General features: G+C 30.7%; 1 protein-coding gene across 2 annotated transcripts; it reads right to left on the minus strand.

The window, feature by feature from the left end:
* Nucleotides 1-137: 137 nt before the first annotated feature.
* Nucleotides 138-24751, minus strand: LOC132714250 (endoplasmic reticulum lectin 1-like). Of its 2 annotated transcripts, none has more exons than XM_060697076.1 (14): nucleotides 24523-24751; nucleotides 17791-17883; nucleotides 17332-17412; nucleotides 16855-16932; nucleotides 16082-16139; nucleotides 15524-15687; nucleotides 14208-14431; nucleotides 13799-13914; nucleotides 12712-12887; nucleotides 8683-8742; nucleotides 6864-6976; nucleotides 5581-5658; nucleotides 4818-4896; nucleotides 138-3680 (listed from the first exon to the last, which is right to left on the minus strand). In XM_060697076.1, the coding sequence occupies exons 1-14, from the start codon at nucleotides 24646-24648 to the stop codon at nucleotides 3606-3608; spliced, it is 1521 nt and encodes a 506-aa protein (XP_060553059.1). In that variant the 5' UTR covers nucleotides 24649-24751; the 3' UTR covers nucleotides 138-3605. The 2 variants fall into 2 exon arrangements, with proteins under 2 accessions (XP_060553059.1, XP_060553058.1); XM_060697075.1 differs by having other exon boundaries at nucleotides 12712-12891; nucleotides 13803-13914; nucleotides 24523-24750.
* Between the last annotated feature and the right edge of the window lie 146 nt (nucleotides 24752-24897).

Raw genomic sequence — 24897 nt, forward strand, 5'->3', positions numbered from 1 at the left:
GGCCTTGGAAAGTGACTTTCTCTAGCTGGCTGCATATAATATGAATGTCAAACATAACAAAAAGTATCATTATGCATTATAATATTATACTATGCAAAGATTTAAAGTGGGTGTTGAAATAATGACAAAAGATTCACTATTGGAAAATATTTGTTTTATTTCGTGAATTTCATAAATATACATGTACTCATAAAATACTTGATAAATGATACTGTAACCCAATGTAACATATGTGAAGTTAGTTGCTGTTTCGCTAAGAAAAAGGTAATTGCAATAACTTTTGAGTTAAAAAAACAATTCCTTTTCAGAATTAAGAGTTGTATTAGATCCAAATGTAAGAAATATACTTTTGGCTAAAAATAGAAATTATTATTAATATAAATGAGATGTTAAATGACAGTGTTACACCTGGTCCAGTAGTAAGGCTAAAAGGCACGCTTGCAATAAATATTTACAAATCCAATTCAAACAATATACACACGGCAGGAAAAATCCATAAAAATGGATAAAATAAATATTTGTGTTTAAACATCTATAAGATTTCTTCTAAAGATTGATAAATAAAACAATAACAGAAACCTTTCAAAATGTATGTTTATAGATACATCAGTTTGTTAATTGTGTAAAATATGACACAATCCTAAAGCTGAATGCTACTACACTGGAAACATTGCTTCATGAAAAGTTTAAAAAACTTAAAAAAGCTTCCTATATTTTCAGTGATTGCCGAAATTTTACTTGCATTAAAAAATTGCACAAAAAACTTGTGTGAATATTGCATACAGCACCATAACATGTACTGATAATTAAAATCATAGTCACTAATCAAAAACTTATACAATGTATAAACAAAATGTTTTTTAAAATGAAAAAAATAATATGCTAGTCAAGAATTTAGCAGAAATCAATGCCTCATTAAAACTTCTATCCTATTATGCATACAATTTATATCATTAACAAATATAGTAAACATTAAAATTACAAACAAGATACATAATAATATGTTCTAAGGAATTTGTTTAAGGTTTTATATACATATTATTTACAGAATGTCTGAACATACTTAACTGAAATAAGTCTCATTTTCTCTGTATTTATATAGAATACTTGATCAATTGAGTATTATGTCTGGAACCTGATAATAAACCCAAAACCTGCTGATATTCTATAATGGATCTGTCCATCTTTGCAATCTGGAACAGTCTATTCAAAGTTTAAGGGATTTCAAAATCAAAATACAAAAATTAAGCTACCAACAGTATAGAGCCTGGTGAGACTGCACACATATGCATGCTGAACTGGTTTTATATGGATGACAAAGGGTAAACACTTTAAGTACCAGCCAGTTAAGGTTTAAACCTTACACACTTGCTAGAAATTATTTAATTCAACCAGTTCAACAGATTCAATACATGTCACATATCAAATATCCTATATTTTGGCCAAGCCATATTAAGTATTTATTTCATACCTTATAAAATATAACAAATGCAGTTTCAGCATTTGCACCACTGGATGTCCCAATAGAAATCATTACTGAATCCAATCTTATCAATTAAACCTCTTTTCATTTCAAAGAATCCAAAAGGTTCACAGTCCATATAGCCTCAATTTCATTTTCAGAGTCAAAAAGGTTAATAAATCATTCATATTGCACCCCATTTAGCCTCATTTTCGAGAGTCCAAAATCCATTTAAAATCCTTACAGTAACTGAAGTAACGAAGTTCTGTCAAAAAATGGTGATGTGAAATATGGAGATCATTAAACATGATTGAGAACAATACTGATTATTGGACTCGTACACAGCTGCAAAACCTATATCAGACTCGGCTAGCACCAGTCCAATATAGGTTTGACAGCTGTGAATTTGTCTAATTGTTATCAACAATGTACAGTAAACTCATAATATCACAGTTATATTTTCTATACTATGTTCACTAGCTGCTATATACATTAACCTTAATAAAACATAACTCACCCATAATGCATCACTTAAATAAATGTCATGTGAAAATGTACAATTAATAAATATCTCAAATATTAGAAAGCTTTTTTCTAACATTTCAGATAATTATTATCTTCCTTAGAAAGTAAAAATTAGTTACAAGAAGCTTCCAAATATCATTCCTAATTGTGAATGATAAAAATTATATTTAAATAGATTGTCTTTAATTTGACAATAGTATTTTGATATAAACTTTTTAAAAATGAGAAAATAAAAACAAACACCTTCTTTATTATTTTAGTGTTAAATTTACATTGTAAATATTCCATTCAGCAACTTGTTTATGGTCTGTTTAATAAATATCCAAATATACTTCAACAACATACATTCACTTACAGGTAATTTATCAAATTTGCATAGCTGTTTACACAAGTTTTATAATTGGGTAAATTATAAAATATGAGTAACATTTGTTAACTAGAATCAATCATTTGTGATTTGAAAAAAAAAGAAAAACAACATCTGCATGTATAAATAACTTTATACAAATTGTACTGTAATGAGTTTTTTTACCCACAAAACCAGTCACAAGGCGCATATATCAGTAAAGGAAACAAATGAACACAAGAATTATGAGACTTTAATTACCATATTGGCACGACAACAAGCCATGATAATAGATGTAAGCTTATCCTAGGAGCCATATAGTTGATGTAAGTCTTTCTATGATAAGTGAATGATAAAATGAATTCAGGCTAATTTGACTTACTTTTTTTCCTGTATGATACTGAATGTTTGAAACTATGATTGTCATTGGATATTTATGTTAATATAACATTGTATATAAACAGCTGTTTACAAATTTAAGAATCATTTTCCTATTTAACCAAAGTCCAATATTGTGCAGTATTGGTTATAAGACATTTGATATGTTATATGACCATGTATAAACATCTGTTTGTTATATAACCCTCACCTGATGACTTGGGTCATATAAACATGTTTGCTTTATAACCATCACACAATGACTGGTCACATAAACATATGTTTGTTATATAACCTTCACCTGATGACTAAGGTCATATAAACATGTTTGCTTTATAACCATCACACAATGACTGGTCACATAAACATATGCTTGTTATATAACCCTCACCTGATGACTTGGGTCATATTAACATGTTTGCTTTATAACCATCACATGATGACTTGGGTCACATAAACATCTGTTTGTTATATAACCCTCACCTGATGACTTGGGTCATATAAACATGTTTGCTTTATAACCATCACATGATGACTTCGGCCATTTAAATATCTGTTTGCTTTATAACCCTAACCTGATGATTTGGGTCATATATGCATAAAAATTGGGTCATATTACCTGTCAAAATGGTCTGTATAACTAAAAATGTGGCTCTAATGCAGATGTAAGCATTTAGTCAAATGTTATGTCTGAATATCTTACTTACTACTCATTCTCGTACTACCATATACATTTTTTAAACCTTAACAACTGTATCCAATCAGTGATAGTATTTTTATTTCATATTATTTTAATCTGTTTCTCTAATCCTGTTGTGATGATATAAGACACAAAATATACAGGAATGGCAATGATTTAAATATTTATGACACTGATTATGTTTGAAACAAAAACTAAACATTTATATGATCAAACAATCCGTTTTCATCAGCTTTTTCCAACAGACCACAAAATAATGGAGATTCAACCTGAAATATAAACAACATTAAAATCATTATAAATGGCATTGAAGTTAATAAAAAAGGCATAACATACCATAATATCATTCAGATGTTATACAAGTTTGTCAATTTATACAGACTAATATTAAATCTACGATAGTATTATATAGCAAGCCTTTGACAAGTTTTGTGTAATTCTAAAATGTCAATGATTGTAAAAGATTTTTTTGACAAGATATAATTAAGCTAAAATTTAAATTCATAAAAAAACCACCTAAATAACTTTTTGACAGCTACATTAAAATAACACCACCAAGTGACTACACAGAGATGATGACATAATGATCTCTTATTTAAGAAATATGTAATGGTTATATAACCTGGTACATTGAACATAAATATCTTCATGTTATATAACCTGTTACATTGAACATAAATATATTCATGTTATATGACCTGGTACATTGAAAATAAATATCTTCATGTTATATAACCTGTTACATTGAACATAAATATCTTCATGTTATATGACCTGTTACATTGAACATAAATATCTTCATGTTATATAACCTGTTACATTGAACATAAATATCTTCATGTTATATAACCTGTTACATTGAACATAAATATCTTTATGTTATATAACCTGGTACATTGAACATAAATATCTTCATGTTATATAACCTGTTACATTGAACATAAATATCTTCATGTCATATGACCTGGTACATTGAGCATAAATATCTTCATGTTATATAACCTGGTACATCGAACATAAATATCTTCATGTTATATGACCTGGTACATTGAACATAAATATCTTCATGTTATATAACCTGTTACATTGAACATAAATATCTTCATGTTATATGACCTGGTACATTGAAAATAAATATCTTCATGTTATATAACCTGGTACATTGAATATAAATATCTTCATCTGATGGATTTATTATATCATTCTCTGATTGAATACAGATAAAGAAACAGAATCATTTGAGATGATAAATGACATATTCATTGCAACATATTTTACATTTTATATAATTAACAAATAACCAAAATATCGTCAGACTCCCAATTCCTTATAGCCCTGCATATAACAATGTTTGTCATTCATAACTTTTCATACTTCTACAAAAAGGAAAAATTGTTTAAACTTACACCAAGAACATATTCGCACGAGGCTGGCTCTACTAGATATATGGCTACAGCATGAGGCTGCTGTGCATTATTTAAACATCTGAAACAAAACAATGCTGATTAAAATTACTTGGTTTTAATATATACAGAATGGGGTATCGCAATTTAAAGTCTTTAGTTTCATGCACATGGCTCATCATTAGGCTACTACAATAATTTTATCAACCTCCCCCTGGGCCTGGGCAGTCTTTCATTATGCTTATGGCAGCCCGCATTAAGGCACAATGCAATAACCACCCTGTAAGGTACCTATTTACACTTGGGAGAAGAGTAGCAATGAAGCGATTTTTTTGCTCGAGGAAATTAGCAGCGGCACTGGGCTCAAACCCTGGACTGCTTTATCCTAAAATGCAGGTCCTACCACTGGCCACTACTCCCATAGTTGCATAGTGCTGTATTTGGTCTTTGACCTTTAATTTTATCTTTAGCCTTGGAGCTTGTGCTTTAGACACACATCTACATCAATGTACATCTACAGTCTCATTAAGCTGATTATTGAACACACAAAACTTGTTTAAACCTTTAATAAGTCCTGTCTTCGTTACCTTAATGAACTATAAGCTATGTCAAGCTTACCACAAACAGACTTAATATCATTTTACTTGTGAAATAAAATAACAATGGAAATCTTGAAACAAAAGATAGCAGAATTTACTTAATTAAAGTTTAATGTTTATTATCAAAATAGAGTTGACCCTCGGTAACTTAAATTTCATATACTTACTTTAACTTGACTTCAACAAATCTTTGTTTGTTGGTTAAATCACAGACATCACCTCCACTGTAGTAAAGTGAAATTAATCTGTAAATATATCATAGCATTTGTACATATAAGAACTGTTTGATTTAACTATCTCACATTTTATTTAACCTATAAATAACTTTTTCTTGGTAGGGAACCTGTTTCAAACTAGAGCTATCACCCATACCCCCATCAGCAACCTTAACATTTTGAAAAATAAGTGGTTTGAAGCAAAATTTGAACTCTACCTATAATTTATGATGTTCATATACCAGTATGTACCAGTAATTATTACAATTAATTGCCTATCTACCATAAACCATTTTTCTATTTTAAGTAATGGTGACCTTGACCTTGATTCTAAGGGGTCTAACAACAATTTAAAGCTAGGTCTCTCATTACGCTTGCTAAATGCCAAGTTTTGTTACAATATCTTATTCCAAACTCTAGTTATTGTCTAGAAGACATTTTTCTATTTTTTTGTAACATTAACATTGACCTTGACCTAAGGAGGTCCAAATGTAATCCCATCTCGAGGTCTTCATATAAGCTTCCTATATACAAAGTTTCATTATAATATGTCTTTCTTAACCACCAGGGTCTTCATATAAGCATACTATATACCAAGTTGGATTACAATTTCTCATTCTTAACTTTTTTTATTCCCTGAAAACCATTTTTTTATTTTTAGTAACAGTTATCTTGACCCCAGGGGTCCAACAATAAATCCCAACTGGAGTTTCAACATAAAGTTGCTATATACCAAGTTTGATTACAATAACTCGTTCCTAACTCTTGTTATTGGCCGGTGACCATGTTTCTATTTTAAGACGTTTCTATTTTAAGACCTCAGGGGGTTAACCAGGACCTTCATATAAGTTTGCTATATACCAATATACCAAGCTTGATTCCATTTTTTCCATAATCATTCCATTGAAGTTACACACATTTTCATATTTATACCTGACCTTTGACCTCTATATGGGACCTTGAGTTTGGCCACAAAGGCCTGAATTTTGTGTTTAACACTGACTTATACACAGAAATGTATGCTCTGGAAAAAGCCACCTTACACATTCACTCCCATTAAATGTCCTGTTTTGTTTTTCTTGTTTTTATAAACAGGCATATTAAAACAGTCTAAGATAAACAAATAGGGTGTGATGAATGGGAATACAATATCATAATTATAAACTCTTCTACTGAAATCTATTTACACTTCTCAAAATACACTCCATCAATATCCTCTACGTATATTAACATACTTTCTATTTTCAGGTTGTTTTGGCTTTTTGGCAGGATTTCTTTGTAGCCAATCTAGATGTTTCTGTTTATCCCAATGCCCTAGATATATAGTTGTAACACTGCTACTACTTTCCTGAATCAGATAACAACAATTTATACAGATTTTTTATTCTAAAATATAATAAATTTTTCACTAAGAGCATATCACTAATCATTCACTAAGAGCATATCACTAATCACAGACATAAATTTAGCCAAATAGAATGTTTTCTGTGTCTAACCATAAAGTCAAGCTGCATATACATGTATATGACTGTTCAATGGAGATAACCATGTAATAGTAATTAATTTACCATTAAATGAACAATATTTATAGATGAAGGAAAACAAGCAATTATCATAGTATTGCAAGCAATCCATAAGTCCCCTACCGGTTTGAACCCCAGCAACATTCTGATGGGCTATTGGCCATTCAATTTTACCAGTGAATGAATGACATGAATGAACTTATATCTTTGGAGTTCTAAGTTTGTCTATATCACAGTAATGTGTTAAGTTTCCCTGCCTAGTAAAGAAATTGTTTATACAACCTTGTCATATTATTACAATGTGGGATTTTAAAGTAAATCCTATAAGGAATGAAGAAGGTGGAGTGAAAAATACCAATTTCTCCAAAAAAATCTAAGTTCAAGGGGGACATAATTCTGGAAATAGTCTTGCTAGAGTATTTAACCTTCTCAAAAATGTTGAGTGATAATAAGAAACATGTATATGAAGTATGAAGTAGATACATTAGGAAATAGAGAAGTTATTTAAAAAAGACAACATTTTTTTTTCATAAAAATTCTAAGTTCAAGGGAGGTAATACTGATAAGTTTTGTGCTAGAGTTGTAAACCTTGTTACATATGATGTGGTTGATGACCAGAAACTTATATTTAAAGTTTGAAGTAAACACCTTAAGAAATAAGGAACTTATAGTGAAAAAGCTGAACAATTTAAATCAGAAATCTTGAAATTCAGGCTATTTGTTGCCATAGCAACCAGAATTTTCAACATAGGAAGAAAAGAAAAAGATGTGCATAATCTCCAGACTGCTATCTACCCATATTTTAAGTTTCATAAAAATATTTTCAGTACTTTTTAAGTTATCACTGGATCCAGTTTATGTGTTAAATTTGCCATATTTTCAGACTATTTGTTGCCATAGCAACCAGAATTTTCAACATAGGAAGAAAAAAAAAAAGACGTGCATAATCTCCATACTGCCATCTATCCATATCTAAAGTTTCATAAAAATATTTTCAGTACTTTTTGCGTTATCGCGGGATCCAGTTTTGTGGACGGACGGACTGACGGACTGACAGACAGATGGACAGACAGACAGACGGACGGAGGGTAAACCTAAAGTCCCCTCCGGTTTAACCGGTAGGGGACTAATAATACTGTATTTAACAGCTTTTTCCTAAGGATGAGTTATTCCTTTGAAACAAAAAAAGAATTTTTTCTAAATAAATATTACACTTCAATTTAAAGCCATCTAATTTTATTTTTCAATATTTTTTCCTGTAATTTTAACCCTTAGTCTGCTAGAAGCAAGTTTTAATCTTGCTGTATTAAGAAAGCAAAACACTGCAACACCTACAAAAGTGTGAATGACCTAGGTTTTAAATTAATTTTTTCTTTCAAACAAAATATGAACATCCATCCAATTTTTGTTTTATGAAAATCATCAAAAATACGAAGTAGGAATATATCCTTAATATTCTGACCTTACACATAAAATAGAAATATACATTTATCTAGTAAATACTGATTCTTCAGTAAAACACATTACAAACCTCATGATATTGTTTAGCATGTTTGTTGTAGCAAAATTCATGTTTCCACCAACCACCTCCCTGTAAATATAACCATTGAATTATACACTGAGATACTGTACAACACACATAATCAACAATTGAGCCGCGTCATGACAAAACCAACATAGTGCGTTTGCGACCAGCATGGATCCAGACCAGCCTGCGCATCCGTGCAGTCTAATCAGGATCCATGCTGTTCACTATCAGTTTCTCTACTTGTAATAAGGTTTGTAAGCGAATAAAAAGAAAAAATATGACAATACAAAATGGGGTGATTTGATTACGAAATATGGTTTGAAACAACTTATCACAGATCCTACTAGGATAACAAAACGTACCCAAAAAATTATAGATCATGTTTATACAAACAGTAGCAGATATATTATTGAATCATTTGTTTCTGATACCTCATTAAGTGATCATTATCCGATAGGTATTTCAAGATCAACGAAAGCATGTACCCGATTGATTAATGAACATAATTCGATTAAATATAGATGTTTTAAAACTTTCAATGAAATTGATTTTCAGGTAGACCTTGCTTTATCCGATCTTGAATTAGTCGAGCACATAATTAATCCGAATGAATCCCTTAGCTTATTTTACTCCATTTTAAATACTATCTTGAAAAAACATGCACCAATAAAAGAAAAACGTATCAAACGTGAACACCGCCCGGAATGGTTTACTGATGAGATAAAATATCCTATACATGAACGTGATTACTATCATAAAGTAGGGAAACATGAACAATACAAATTGCTCAGAAATAAAATAACATCAATGATTAAAACAAGTAAAAGAGATTTCTTTAACAATGCTATTAAAAATAACAAAGACCCGGCATTTTTATGGAAAAATTTAAAGGATGTTTCAAATCTAAATAAAAAAGGTTGTATTACAATGCCAGACAGACTAGTGACAGGTAATAAAGAAATTTACGGAACTGTAAATATTATAAATGAATTAAACAAGTATTTTGTCAATATCTCGAATGTCATACATAAAACAAAGTTTTCAAATACAAATTTTTCCAAATTAAAAGAAACTTTAGACCAAAAGCTAATATATCATGGATTTAATATTGAGTTAATTACACCGTTTGAAGTAAAACTTATCATTGAAAACTGAATATTAAAAAATCTACAGGATTAGATGGAATTGGACCAAACATCATCAAATATTGTGGAGATTATATTACACCAATTATTGCATCAATTATCAATAATAGTATTAAATCTAATATTTTCCCAGATGATTTAAAAAGAGCTCGAGTTATACCTATTTTTAAATCGGGGGATAAGAATGAAGCAAATAACTATCGACCGATATCAATTTTGTCAACTATATCCAAAATATTTGAGCGCCATATTGCCAAACAAATACACTCATTCTTTGAAAAAACGAACATAATTCATAATAAACAATCAGGATTTCGTAAAAATCATTCATGTAATACTGCACTCATTAGTTTAATAGATACTTGGTTAAAAGATGTTGACAGTGGAAAAATTATCGGGACTGTATTCTTAGACTTAAAGAAAGCCTTTGATTTGGTTGACCATGAAATACTTTTGCAAAAACTTAAACTTATCATTTTTCTGAAAATGCCGTTAAGTTTTTTAAGTCATATCTTTCTAACAGAATACAACTGGTTAAGATAGGTAATCTTCAATCTCAGCCAATGAAAATAATTTCCGGTGTTCCACAAGGCTCAATATTAGGACCTTTATTATTTCTAATATACATAAATGACATAGCTTTCATAGGTAATGATATAAAAATTGATTTATACGCAGATGATTCTACTCTTTATGAGTCCGGAGAAAATATATCAAAAGTAGAAATAAAACTTCAAGATCATTTAAATAACATTGACAAATGGTGCAAAATAAATAATATGGCCTTAAATCCAGATAAATCAAAATGTATGGTAATAGGAACAAGACAAAAAGTAAATATTATGAGAAAATTAATTCTTAAGATAAATGAAATAGCTCTTGAAAATGTAACTGATCAAAAAGTCTTGGGTATTTGCATAGATAACAACTTAAAATGGCACTTGCAAATTGACAATGTTTGTAAAAAACTTAACGGAAAAATTGCCTTATTGAAAAAAATATCGTATTTTTTGCACTTTGATATGAAATTATTGTTTTACAATGCATATATATTGCCCATTATGGACTATTGTTGTATTATATGGGGTAAAGGAAACACAAACTACATAAATAATGTTTGTAAGTTACAAAAACGAATTGCTAAAATCATTTTACAGCAACCTCAAAGATCTCCGTCAATAAATCTATTCGAAACTCTTAATTGGTTACCGTTCCTTGACAGATGTAAATACCACACGGCGGTGCTTGTTTTTAAAACTTTAAATAACATGGCACCGGCTTATATGACAGAACTGATGACTTTATCCGACAACAAAATATATAACTTAAGATCTAGGTCACGAAAAGATATTGTATTATGGACTAGACCTAAAACAAATTATATTAAAGACACATTTTCTTATTATGGCATGAACATTTTGAACAATATACCTTTAAATATTCGTAATGTTAATAACCTTAAATGTTTTAAAGAAAAATACAAAGCATATCTTGATGTTCATATGAGTGAATGAATGAGTGAATGAATGAATGAATAAATATATGAACGAATGATGCAATATATGTATATGTTTAAACAAATTGTTGAGTGTCTGTCGAAAGTATATGAGTTGTATTATTGTAAAAATTACATATTATACATTCATTTTTCTACCTATGCATATCCTGTTGTTGTTGTTGTTGTTTTTGTTGTTGTTTTCTTTTTCAGAAGGCCACATTGGAAATAAGATATATATGATTGTTATTGTATGTTCTTAATGTGTAACCTTCTTTAAATAAAGATATTATTATTATTATTATTATTATTATCCTGATCAGACTGCATGGATGCGCAGTAAGGCTTCCACGTTTACATTTTTTTGTAAACGTTTACACGATTGCTAAGAACCGAAACGATACCGTTTAAACGGTGGTACTTCTTTGAATTACTAGTATACTACACAATGTATAAGAGTAGCTAAATGATGACTAACTTTCGAGTTTAAATACATGTACAAGTAAATTATATTCAGGGCTCATCACGATTGAGTCGGCAACTTTTTTCTGCAATATATCCCCCTTTTACTATTTGAAAGATAAAAGGAAATCATTTTTACCAAAATGTATTATGTCACGAGCGATTATTGCACGGCGATGCTGTGTGGGGGGTTGTAAACACCAATTTTCCATTTTTTTTACTTTGGAATCAACCAATTAGAATAGATAGAACCCATGATTACAGGTAATGATTAAGATAATTTAAGACAATATGGTTATTTCGATTAAACGGTAAAAAATATCGTAACCGTTTACGAATGAAAATCGAAACGAATCCGTTTAAACGTGTAACCGTGGGTGCCTTAATGCGCAGGCTGGTCTGGATCCATGCTGGTCGCAAACCATTTATGTTGGTTTTGTCGTGACACAGCTCAATTTGTTGATTTATATAGCAGTAAAGATTTCACATTATACAGCAATTCATAATAGGTTCTGTAGTACAAAATCAACCAGAAAAGGGAAACTGGCAGTCAAACAGATTGATGTATTTATTAAATAAAGTTAAGTATTGTGGATAATGATAAGTTTAGATTGGCTATACAGTCAATGAAAGTACATATGTACATATATCAGTTGAGAATTAATGAAATGTACACTGTATATCACACTCTGTGAATGATGAAATTAACAATGCAATATAATAAAATTAACAATGCAATATGATGAATTAACAATGCAATATAATAAAATTAACATGCAATTTGATGAATTAACAATGCAATATAATAAAATTAACAATGCAATATGATGAATTAACAATGCAATATTATAAAATTAACAATGCAATATGATGAATTAACAATGCAATATAATAAAATTAACAATGCAATATGATAAATTAAGACCTTACCCCATGAATACAATAATCTCCATTTATAAAATCTCTCAGTAATTGTTTATCTGCTTCTTTTCCAATATTTGTTTCAACTTTGACTGGTTTCTGTGATTCATAGATATGTTCTTGTTTGAAACCAGTCTGTTTTTTAGGTGGCTGTTGAACTTCCTCTTCCTCTTCATCTTCCTCATCTACCTGTCATATACATAATGAATTCAACATACTATAGTCTGTCCTGCCAAATTTGAATATTCCATTTTTTGTTAAATATAATAGTAAAATCATTTAAATTTATGTCATGTTAACCCTGACGTCAATATCTCTAGGCATGTTTTTCCTTTTTTCTCAAAAAGTCGGTTATATGGTCAAAATGTTAAAATTATATTTTTTCTCGTTGACTTACATTGTAACCTGATGTGACATCCATTTCAAAATAGCGGCGCCCATATTGACGTCATTTAGGGTATAAATCTTTCTCCTCCCTCAATTTCCAATATGCTCCATTTAACAAGAGAGACATCATGATTTATTTAACAAGCTTATTAAATCAATATTTTATTATATAATTACCAATAACTTATGGCTTAAGGTAAAAAGCCTGGAGTTAGATTGTATGATTTACAGTCTATATACAGGTACTGTTTTATACAAATTTTTCCATTTGCTTCATTTGTTGGAAAATATATAGAACATTGAAGAATGACTTAAAGATCATTCTACTAACCATGAATAGTATCTCATTAAACAAACACGAACAATCAACTTTTCTTTTTGTTGGGTTTTACACTGCACCAACACTACAAAGGTCATAAGGCAACTTTCCAGATTTGTTTCGGGAACCACATATACTCTGTAAGCAAGCTAGATAGCTTCCTTACATGAAAGAACCCTAAGTCCCTTGGTGGAGGAGATTTGAACCTACAGTGGTTAGGGGCAATTAAAGACAAACTTTACTACTCAGCCACTCAAACATAAGGTAATTCTTGTAGTTCTTGTCTATTTTTACAATGTTTTTGTAATTGTAACCTAAATCCTGTCACCTTCATACTCCAATGTCACTCATGCCAAAAACAAAGTAAAATTAGTCATTGTAAAATATAACTTACAGGTTCAAGCCTTATCCCCTGTTCTCTCTGTAGTTTGGTCAACCTAAGTGGTTGTCTTGGTGATGTACCAACAGAGTGACAGTTTATCTTACTAACTGGGGGATCCTTGGGTCTGAAATAACGTAACATAAGTTGATAAAATACATGAAGAACTCCTATGTAGCATAAAATATCAACTTTAGATATTCCTAAATGACAGATAAATAACTCACAATTATGAACTTCAGTGAGTAAATAAGTAATTTAAATGTTGAAATATTAGTTATGAATAATATTTTAGATTTCATTTTTGTTCCAAAAAATTAAAACATAAAACATGTTAACAGAATTCAAGTTAAAATTCACACATTGTTGTTGGGATATTTACATTTAAATATTGTTCTACAAGAAAACAGGTAGACCTACTTGAATGCAGGGTGCTGGCATAGAACTGCTGTTAGAACAATTATGTCATATTCACAACTTGATGTTTCTTTAAGCTGATATATCTCCCCACGTCCATTTGGCTGACATATATACTTGATGTGACTCTGTCGAGGTTTCCCGGTCAAATCACACACTGTACCATCTGTCATGTTGACAGAGAAAAAAGGAAGATCCAAACCATCTATCTTCACACTACGAATTTCCTGAAGTCATCAAAACATGACAGCCCTAGATCACTTGGCAAAGATCTATTGCTAGAAAAGGTCATAATTACTTCAATGTTTAGTCATTAGGTCACATTCAGTGGTGTACAATGGGTCCAAATTGAATCTTTAGTCATCATTGTGATTATAAAGGTCAACGCACATTATTATTTACAAACCAGTACAAAATTTTTTATGGGATCTAAATTTGAAGGCCATAAGTTAAGAAATGCAAAAGTACACCAGGCATATAAAGGTGCGTTTTTTAGTTTTAGCTAATTAAACAATTCTACATAACAATAATTACTCTAGAACATGGTTATTTTGAGACTAGGAAGATATTTTTATATTTTTTATAGAAAACCAATAAGCAGTGCTTTATAACAAATGTCTATACTCTAGATCTAGTAGTTCCTTATGACAAAATAGAAATCTTTTTCTTATTCTAGCCAATATAACACAGGAGCATAACCATTTTGACCCTAATGGAAAGATTTATATTACTTTAGAAAGGTCAATGAGGGTATGGTACATGTTAAATAACTAGACCATGTAGTTGAGAAATAAGATTTTCTGTTTGTCTGTTCATTATATAAGTGACCCAGGGTAAACCTAATTTTGACCACAGGGTCATGATTTATATAACTTATGTGAAGGATTACAAGGTTATATGCTTCATACCAAATATCAGATCTTTTAGCATTGTCAATTCATTTTCAATTTGTCAATTTAAAGTATATTTTCAGCTTCCACGAGACAGACATGTGCATCAGACTAGAATCTTTTATACAATGTATAATTTTTGTACAGTGCTACTTTAGAGTCTCCCATATGGTTTAGGAGGAGATATTAATAAACACCCCAATATCGCAAAAGCTCATTACTGAGCACTGCCAAAACAACAATAACAATTAAATTTTATGTTATCAGTAATCTAAAGGATAATATATATCTACCGAAATAAACAGAAAGGGACTTATCCATTAATAGTCAATCTAAATTAAGCCAAACTCTCTAACTTGCTATGCATAATATTTCTTTGAATACAAGTGATTACAATAACTTATGTTGATCTACAACCACAAATTATACCTGCTGTTTCTTCTCTGTAGTTCTGGTGTTGTCATCTTTCCCAGCAACTTCTTCTGTTCCTTTCCCTGTCTCACCTCCCACTTCATCTTTCTCCATTCCCATACGAGGTGACCCATCTCCTTTATTTACTGTTCCACTTTTATCTACCCCAGTCTTTTTATTATCTAAAGAAAGCATCATTTGTGTTTTAAAAAAAAAATGTTTAAAAGAGTTACAAAGAATTATCTCATTTCATATTTCACAGAAGATTAATACTTGTTTTACATGTTTTTCCTTGATTAATAAAGAACAAACATTTGTAACAACAGCATAAAATTTTTCATATCAGTCATAACAGTATTTATTTACTATCATTTACCTTTTTTCTCCGTTTTAATTCTTCAGTGTATCTATGTAAGAAATTCAAATTTTATGTTTTGAGGCTGTCTGACCACAGTAACAATGTAACAAACTATCATTTATCTTGTTTAGTGAAACTGTATAGAAAAGTTTGTAGCAAACTTTAAAAGGAAACACATAAATAAAGTAGTTAGGTGATGAATAGCAAGTGTAATTTACCTTCTGTGACAGTTTTAGATATCTGACCTAAATAATATTCCTGTAATTTTGGCTTTTGCTGAAAATATATAAGCATCAATATCACTCACTACCATTATCTCTGCAGTAAACACCCCATAAAACTTGTTATACATCTACCAAATCTTTCATTACAAGAATAAGGAAATTGGTTGAACTGATACCATAGTAATATTGTACACTTACATGATGGAAACTTCTTAATATTGTGTACCTCAGAATATGAGCAAAAACTAGCATGGATATCTTTACTAATTATGATTCAAAACCTAATCAATTTATAGACCATTCTTTTGAGATAAAGATTATTACATGACAGCATTTACATAATGTTATGTTATTTGTTCATTCATTTAAAGTATGTTACAATAATAAGTACAGTTTTAGGACTCAGGTGTTTTTAAGGCATATAGACTATATAACTGGATTCAATAAAAGTCTGCAGTAATTATGCGGAGATTGGCATATACTTTATAAACATATGAGCCGCGTCACAACAAAACCAACATAGTGGGTTTGCGACCAGCATTGATCCAGACCAGCCTGCACATCCACGAAGTGTGATGAGGATCCATGCTGTTCGCTTACAAACTGTATAACAAGTAGAGAAACTGAAACAGCATGGATCCTGATCAGACTGCGCGGATGTGCAGGCTGGTCTGGATCCATGCTGGTCAAACCCGCTATGTTGGTTTTGTCGTGACACGGCTCAATTATTATTACTTGCTACAAATGTTTTGGTTAATTAGACTTACTAATCCTAGTTCCTTGTTATCATGGTACTGTTTAATGTGTTTCCCGTGACAAAGTTCATATGTCCAGTAGCTCTCTATCTATAACATCATATATCAATATCATTAAAACACATTCAATTCATTAAATTATATACAAAAATAAAGTCCAGTCATTACAGATAAGTTGAATACATTGAAAAAATAACAATATCATTCTGAAACTGTTTAAAATCAATATGTGTATACAGATTTATTAGATAGGTTATTGGCATAAAAAATCAATACATGCATTTTTGTTATCATTGAAACTGAAGAAGTTTTCTTGAGGACATATTATAATAGTGTAGAAGTTAAACATCATTCTTCACAATATGTTACATACAGCAACATATGTTACATGAAATACCACACTGTTGCATCAATTTCATCATTTTAATGAAAATCTAACCATTTAAACATTATAAATTAACTTATTGAAAAATACAGAAAATAACTTACTCTATATGAACAAGAAGATTGCAGGAATAAAGCCTCCATCAATTCCTCAGGTGTAGCGCCATTGTATGTTGCCTTACGATTCTGTTATATATCATAAAACAATGCTAAAACAACCTACCCACAACATCAGTATAAATATCAAGAATTGGTTTCTGGACTTATCATGAATGGTCATTTTGGAAAACAACATTGTCTTTATTCAGTTGACTAAAAATGAAGTTTTGAAAGTATTTCTACGAAGCCTCCAAATGAGTACATATTAATTCTACATTTATTAACTGTAGCTGTATGATTGAAAAGGTAAATTCAGTTTAAAAATAAAAAATCTACAGTACAGTCTGTCTTCATATTAGTGCCAGATGAAATTAAATAAACAGACAGAAGAGAACAGAAGAGAAAGTTGTTATTTTGCAGTATTTCATGCTCTGTTAACAGATGTTCATATAAAAACAATCTTACAGCATCAATTGTAGCTTGAGACTCTGGTATAACACACTGGTATTTCTCGTCCTCCTCTGTCTGTACTGATACTATCTCAACATCACTGTTTTCCTAAAATAATAACACATTATCCTGTATATTAATGAGCCGCGTCATGACAAAACCAACATAGTGCGTTTGCGACCAGCATGGATCCAGATCAGCCTGCGCATTCTCACAGTCTGATCAGGATCCATGCTGTTCGCTATCAGTTTCTCTACTTGTTATACAATTTGTAAGCGAACAGCATGGATCCTGATCAGACTGCGCGGATGCGCAGGCTGGTCTGGATCCATGCTGGTCGCAAACCCATTGTGTTTGTTTTGTCATGGCACGGCTAAAATAATAACACATTATCCTGTATATTTATGTAATATTTTGTTTCAGCTCCATTGCAAAAGAAAACCTGAAGGTTTAACAAGTTAATATTAATGACTTTCAAGTCTGCTTTTAGTTGTATACATATATAAGATTTTTTATTCCAATTTCCAAGGGCAGGTAATTGTATAGATAGAAGAACACTGTGGTGATAGGGGTTTTAACAAAAACATCATTTTTTGTACATTATAATCATTTACTTTAAATTCGCATATGACCTTGAAGTTAAGAACTATGAATGGCCTAAGGGGAAGGCCAATTTTGATCCCAAAGCTTCTATTTGAATAACCTTAAAAGAGGTTCACTAGACAATGTTTCTTGCTAAATATCTAAGCTCTAGCCCTTGTAGTTTTGAAGAGAAACTTTTTCTTTTACTTTAATCATACAATGAAAACAAATTACCCAATGGGGCCAGGTCAAATTTCTAAATTCACCTCAGGACTATAATTTGAAAAATCTTGACAGAATGCCTTGTGCAAAATATCTAAGCTATAGGCCTTGAGGGTCTTTAGAAGTAGCTTTTTAAAAATAAAAATCTAATACATGTAATTTTTTTTGGTTGCCATGACAATCAGCTTTCAGCATAGAATCAAATTCTTTGAACAACTTTGAAAGCCCTTCACCAAAGGAACAATCCTGCCAAGTTTGGTTGATATTGGACCAGTGGTTTTTAACAACATTTTTAAAGTTTACTATATAATCTATATAACACACACACACACAAGTGAATCACTATAATTATGCTACCAGATCGTAGGTAATAAAGTTGTCACAATTTAACCAAATTCAACAATTTGATCTTGACAGTCAATGCCATTTAAAGGTCAAGGTCATATTTCTCTTTACTGGTGAAGGAAGACGTCAGGTGCCATTTCCTACATTCCAGGCATAAATGAGCAGGTTTATTTTGATCAAGGTTAATGTCAAACTTGAATCATTCAACATGCTGGTTTGACATAGAATGTTGTTTTGTCCAAGTATGTAGAATATAATAGAATAGAATAGAATAGAACAGAATACAATACAATAGAATATAATACAATACAATACAATATGAATAGAATAAAATACAATACAATAGAATATGAATAGAATATGAATTAAAATAGAATAAGAATAGAATAAACTAGAATAATAATAGGATAAGAATAATAATAGAATAAGAATAGATTAGAATAAGAATAGAAAAAGCATATAATAAGAATAGAATTAGAATAGAATTATAATAAGAATGGAATTAGAATAGAATTGGAATAGAATAAGAAATAGAATAGAAAATTGAATAGAATAAAATAGAATATAGAATAGAATAAAATATAGAATAGAATAGAGAATAGAATAGAGAATAGAATAGAGAATAGAATTTGTAATAGTTATAGAATATATACGAGGACTTAACTGGCTGGTATCAGCGCATGGGGCGACAACAAGGGTCAATCATAGTAAATTAATCGAGACGGAACGTCGAGATTAATTTCCATGATTGACCCTCTTGTCGCCCCATGCCCTGATACCAGCTGGTGAAGTCCGAGTATTTATTCTGTAACTGTTTTATCGCATGACCATCACGACTTTTTTCTTCTCTCATAATATTTGTTTTATTTAAACATATAAATATTTTAAGAAATACCCACAGAAATACACCCATTAGATGCCGTTGAAGGAACTGGACATAAATAACCATTTCACGAGGTAAGTTGATGCATTTTTTCTAAATGCGAAATAATAATCATCTTTCTAGCTCATTTTCAAAATATAATCTAGGACATATTGTCGATAAGTATCCTGGTGTATATTTCAGAGGTATATCTTGTAAGCATATTTTTTAAAACTAACAACAACGTAGTGATTTTTACTTAAAGGCACATTATGCCTCATAAATCCTTTTTTATTAAATTCTTTAGAAATGTAAAACACATGTTTAATAATGTTTTGATAATGGATTTAGAACATGTAAGATATTTAACAGCGCTGAATGTGCAGTAATGTGTTGTAAAGGTAGCAAAATGTAAACAAATAGTATTTTGACTTCCATACTTATTCATTATAATTATACCAATTGCCTTCAAAGCAAAAGATGCAAAGATAGTTCATTTATATGGCAAATAAGTATTTTTGTTGAACTTGTAACAAGACACCAAATATTGTGCCTTTAACACTACTTCCATGTAATAGTTTTAGAATATATACAAGGACTTTACCGGCTGGTATCAGTGCATGGAGTGACAACAAGGGTAAATCATAGGAAATTAATGGAGACGGAACGTCGAGATTAATTTCCATGATTGACCCTTTTGTCGCCCCATGCCCTGATACCAGTCGCTGAAGCCCAAGTATATATTCTGTAACTGTTTTATCGCATGACCATAACAAATTTTTTTCTTGTAGATTTACGCTCTCTCATAATATTTGCTTTATTTAAACATATAAATATTTTAAGAAATGCCCACAGAAACTTCCTAGCCAGTTAAAACATCACGTGTGCCTGCAAACTTAAAACTTGTAGCAAATAAAACTTATTAACCAGAAATCAAAATCAGTTAAATAATACATTTCCTGAAAGCTATGCATTTGTCTATGGCTGGTAAAAACATTTACAGTTCTAATTAAAATAAATGTTACATCATTTTTTAAAGAGAACTACTTAATAAATTTTGTTACAAAACTATTCATATGACAAAAAACTGGCTCTGTGGGTATGTTCTGCCATGTTTTTCTAAGTGAAAGGCATAGAAAGTTACCAATATTTTAACATGCAGCAATAGATAAAAAGATTTACCTTTCAAAATTTAATGGTATATAATATTCAAGACATCCATTAAGTTTTATTTGCTACAAAATGCCTAATTTTTCACTTTTTGATAGGCATGAGTGATATTTCAATGGAGTATATAGGAGCTGCTTATCTCTGTTATCTATGTCTCTGATGAAACAAATCAATATAGAAATATTTTGGTTATCTTTTATTTTCTTAGAATTATTTCCCTTTTTCCCTTTTTCTGACAACAAAAAATTGAAGTTCATAAAAATTATGTTGTAACATAAAATTCTCAATAGATATGTGTCCAACAACTTCATTTTGCTCTAGATTATTGCGCAAGTACCTTAATTCAATATATTTGGATTAAATATTCTGTTTCTGGCATTTATATTTTGAAAATTATTATAAACTGAACATTATACTTTGAAGTTTTCTCTGAAAACTGAAGGAAATGTATGTTGACAGGTGTTTGCACAATGAATTAGACCATAAAGAAGTTATTTAACCTATTTTGTGTTACACTTTTCATATACAACACATTTTTTAGGACTTCAAAAATTATGTGTTGTAAAAACATGAAAAAGGGAAAATAATTCTCACAAAAGAGCTACAGTAGCCAAATAAACTTCTTTCTGTTTACCTCAAATATTACGGGAAAGTCAAAGAACGGGCCCGCGAAGCGGGTCCGGGCTTTGGCTTGCCCGGCTATAGACTACACGTGTATATTTAAAAGAAAATCAAATAAAAACAATTAAAAAAATAAAGAATTCTATACCTATCAATGAAATTTTCAGTGTCAGTTCTAGTCGGGCGCCGCCATTTACAATGTAACTCAATGATGATAGGCGGGGTATTCCGATAACGGAACAAATCTCAACTTTTCGGATCAATAATAATCGTCGAGTTTTCCGAGTGAAAACGGAAGCGGTGCATGTTAAATACTGAAAGACACCTTTAAAACGGAAAGAATGAAAGGATTTTTTTTAACCACTTCCCCATTCATAGGCTTTGCCTAATTTCATATTATTCTGAATAACAGGGTCCGGAATAAACAAAGTTTAAAAGAAATATCTTTATTATTTTTCAAGAAATTAACCTTTTCGAAAACCTAGCTAAACACAGTTTTCCGGTATGTTGCGGATTTAGCTCTGGGGAATTACACCAAATGAAGTACATAACACAGTTACATGATATTCCTATTTTTTATCATTATTTTATGGTTTAAGGTGAAAAAAATTAATGTATTTGAAATTTATCAATATTCCTTTAATATCTATTGCAAGTTTTTCAAAAAATAAAATTGTTTATAATGAAAACCAATCAAATTAAGACAGCCGTAGTGGAATCATCCATAATAAATAAGGTTATTTTCTGTGAAAACTTGTGTATTTACTTTATTTTTTGTATGCAATTATTCATAAAATGATATTTAATTGTTTTCTTACAAAGAAATAACTGTTTTATTTCACTTTTAAATTAAAAAAGTCCAAAAACACCTCGAGTTCGTTATTACACACCATTACGTGAATTCCTAAGAGCTATGTACAGAAAGTACCGGAAAACGGCGTTTAGCTAGGTTTTCGAATTCGTGAACATGATTTTTTATGTCATAAGCCCGATCGGGCATTTTCACCAGCCTGATTAAAGAGCATCATGTTGTTAACATTTTTGCTGTATTGTTTTTAATGTTCACCCTTCTCTTGAACACTTATCGTGGACTTACCAGTTCTCAAACCTCTAAGCATTCAAGAGGTCTTTTAGCAAAAATAAAAATATATCTTTACAAAATTCTTTAGTCATATGTACACTTTAATCTTTATGTAACATTTCTGTAAAATTTGACTGAAATTCAACTATTAAAAAAGCTCTATTTCCATCTTGGAAAAGCACAACCCTCTTTTTTAAAACTGACATGGCCTCTTAAAATAAAGAACCTAATCTCAAACCCCTTCAAGTATCTCTAAAATTCTACTGTTTAGTTTAGCCAATGAAGTGATTGTCATATAACTATCACATGACAATGAAGTACCCTACATGATGCAGGTACCTGCTTTAAGATATTTTTGTCTCTAATATTCATTTTCACAAATAGTTAATGGTGTATTTATGGGACTTACAAAGGTAATAGCAATTTGTATGAAATTACACTAAGTAATAAAATATGTAATGTAAATATTTGTTCCTATGCACTGTTTTCATTTGACATCAGCAGACATGTCTGTCAGAAAGTAGGCTTTTTTTGCACACAAGTTCAGGACATCATGGTCACTTCTAGTAATAAAATAACAGCACATGAATGAAAGGTTTCAGAATAGGTTGGGTGTGAGATTAGGTACTTATATACGGAAAAGAGTCAACTCGGCCCTATACCAACTCGGCACGGGTCAACTCGGCACGGGTTAACTCGGCCCACATTACAAAAATATATAGATCTAGGCCTATAACGTATTTACTTTGCTTTGCATGTTGTTAAGGTAAATGAATAATAAGAAATATCTTATAATTATTATATAATTATACAATGTACCTCTGCTGAAATAAAGTATATTTAGAAAAAAAAGTTATTTATTTGTCTTGCAGATTCGATAAAATTAATATAGACACAGGCACAATTATCGAACCTGGGAAGATTCATATTTTTTCTTCCCAGGTCCGATACTTGTGCCTGTGAATATAGATATAAAAAAATGTGTTTCCTTAGATGCATTTTGTTTGTAAAGTTATTTTCAAAAAAATATGAAACAAAAACGTGTTTACTAAATAGCATAAGCTTCTAATTAATTGCAGGTGGTCACTAATCAAATTTGAATGAATGGGTCAATCATAATTATCACCTAATTAATCGGTATCTTTAACATACACATTGATTGATATTAATAGCCCGTGACAATAGGAGTCCTTTGATGTCCTTCACCCATTTTTAAAAGTGGGCCGAGTTGACCCTTGCCGAGTTGGAACAGGGCCGAGCTGACTCGGGGGCCGAGTATGTTTTAGGGCCGAGCTGACCCGGAATCCTTATACGGGGAAGTCAAAGACCGGGCCCGCAAAGCGGGTCCGGGCTTTGGCTTGCCCGGCTATAGACTACACGTGAATATTTAAAAGAAAATCAAATAAAAAACAATTAAAAAATATATAGAATTCTATACCTACCAATGAAATTTTCAGTGTCAGTTCTAGTCGGGCGCCGCCATTTACAATGTATGTCAATGATAATAGGCGGGGTATTCCGATAACGGAACAAATCTCAACTTTTCGGATCAGTAATAATCTTTGAGTGTTCCGGGTGAAAACGGAAGCGGTGTATGTAATATCAAATGACTCCTTTAAAACGGAAAGAATTAAAGGATTTTTTTTAATGACTTCCTCCCCGTTCATAGGCTTTGCCTAATTTCATATTATACGATACATAATTTGCGTATAACAAACTATACAGAGTAGTACTGAGACATGTTAAATCGTAGCAAGAATGGTTTACGTAGGGATAAGGGTTTACATAGCGCGTTTCCAGACCATTCTATTTGAAAGATCCTGCTCCAAGTAACTAAACAGCTAAAAATGAGGAAAGCAATTACAGTTTTCAGTCTATCTATATCAACAGTTCCAGCCCAATTTATTGCAAAAAGGTCATCATCTGAAAATGGGTTTATTCCACCAGCAGAAACGAGTGAAATGAACGATATAAATGATAACACATTCATGATTATGTTTTGTTTAAGGAAAAAAATCTCGGATGACGTCTACAAATTTGTTTACACCATGGACGCAGACATGTTGATGTGCAGCAGAAAACGAATATTGTAACAACTGTTCTGATTGGATTATTTTATTGATTAAATAGGTATCAATTATTAAACTACAATACATTTTAAAATTTTACTATATAATATCCTCTCCCATAAGTAATGTAACATTTGATACATTTATATCCCTTATTCCTGATTTTTTAA

Source organism: Ruditapes philippinarum, unplaced genomic scaffold (genome assembly GCF_026571515.1).
Source record: "Ruditapes philippinarum isolate M1 unplaced genomic scaffold, ASM2657151v2 ctg35_1_1_1_1, whole genome shotgun sequence".
Classification (NCBI taxonomy): Eukaryota; Metazoa; Mollusca; class Bivalvia; order Venerida; family Veneridae; genus Ruditapes; species Ruditapes philippinarum.

Bases quoted from the DNA above. Each gene is read 5' to 3' on its own strand.
- LOC132714250 (XM_060697076.1), bottom strand. From the start codon at position 24,648: ATGAATGTGTTATCATTTATATCGTTCATTTCACTCGTTTCTGCTGGT. The intron at 17,884-24,522 runs GTAATTGCTTTC...TTATTATTTTAG, and splicing joins ATATAGATAGACTGAAAACT to GAAAACAGTGATGTTGAGAT. The intron at 16,933-17,331 runs GTAAGTTATTTT...ATGATGTTATAG, and splicing joins AATCTTCTTGTTCATATAGA to ATAGAGAGCTACTGGACATA.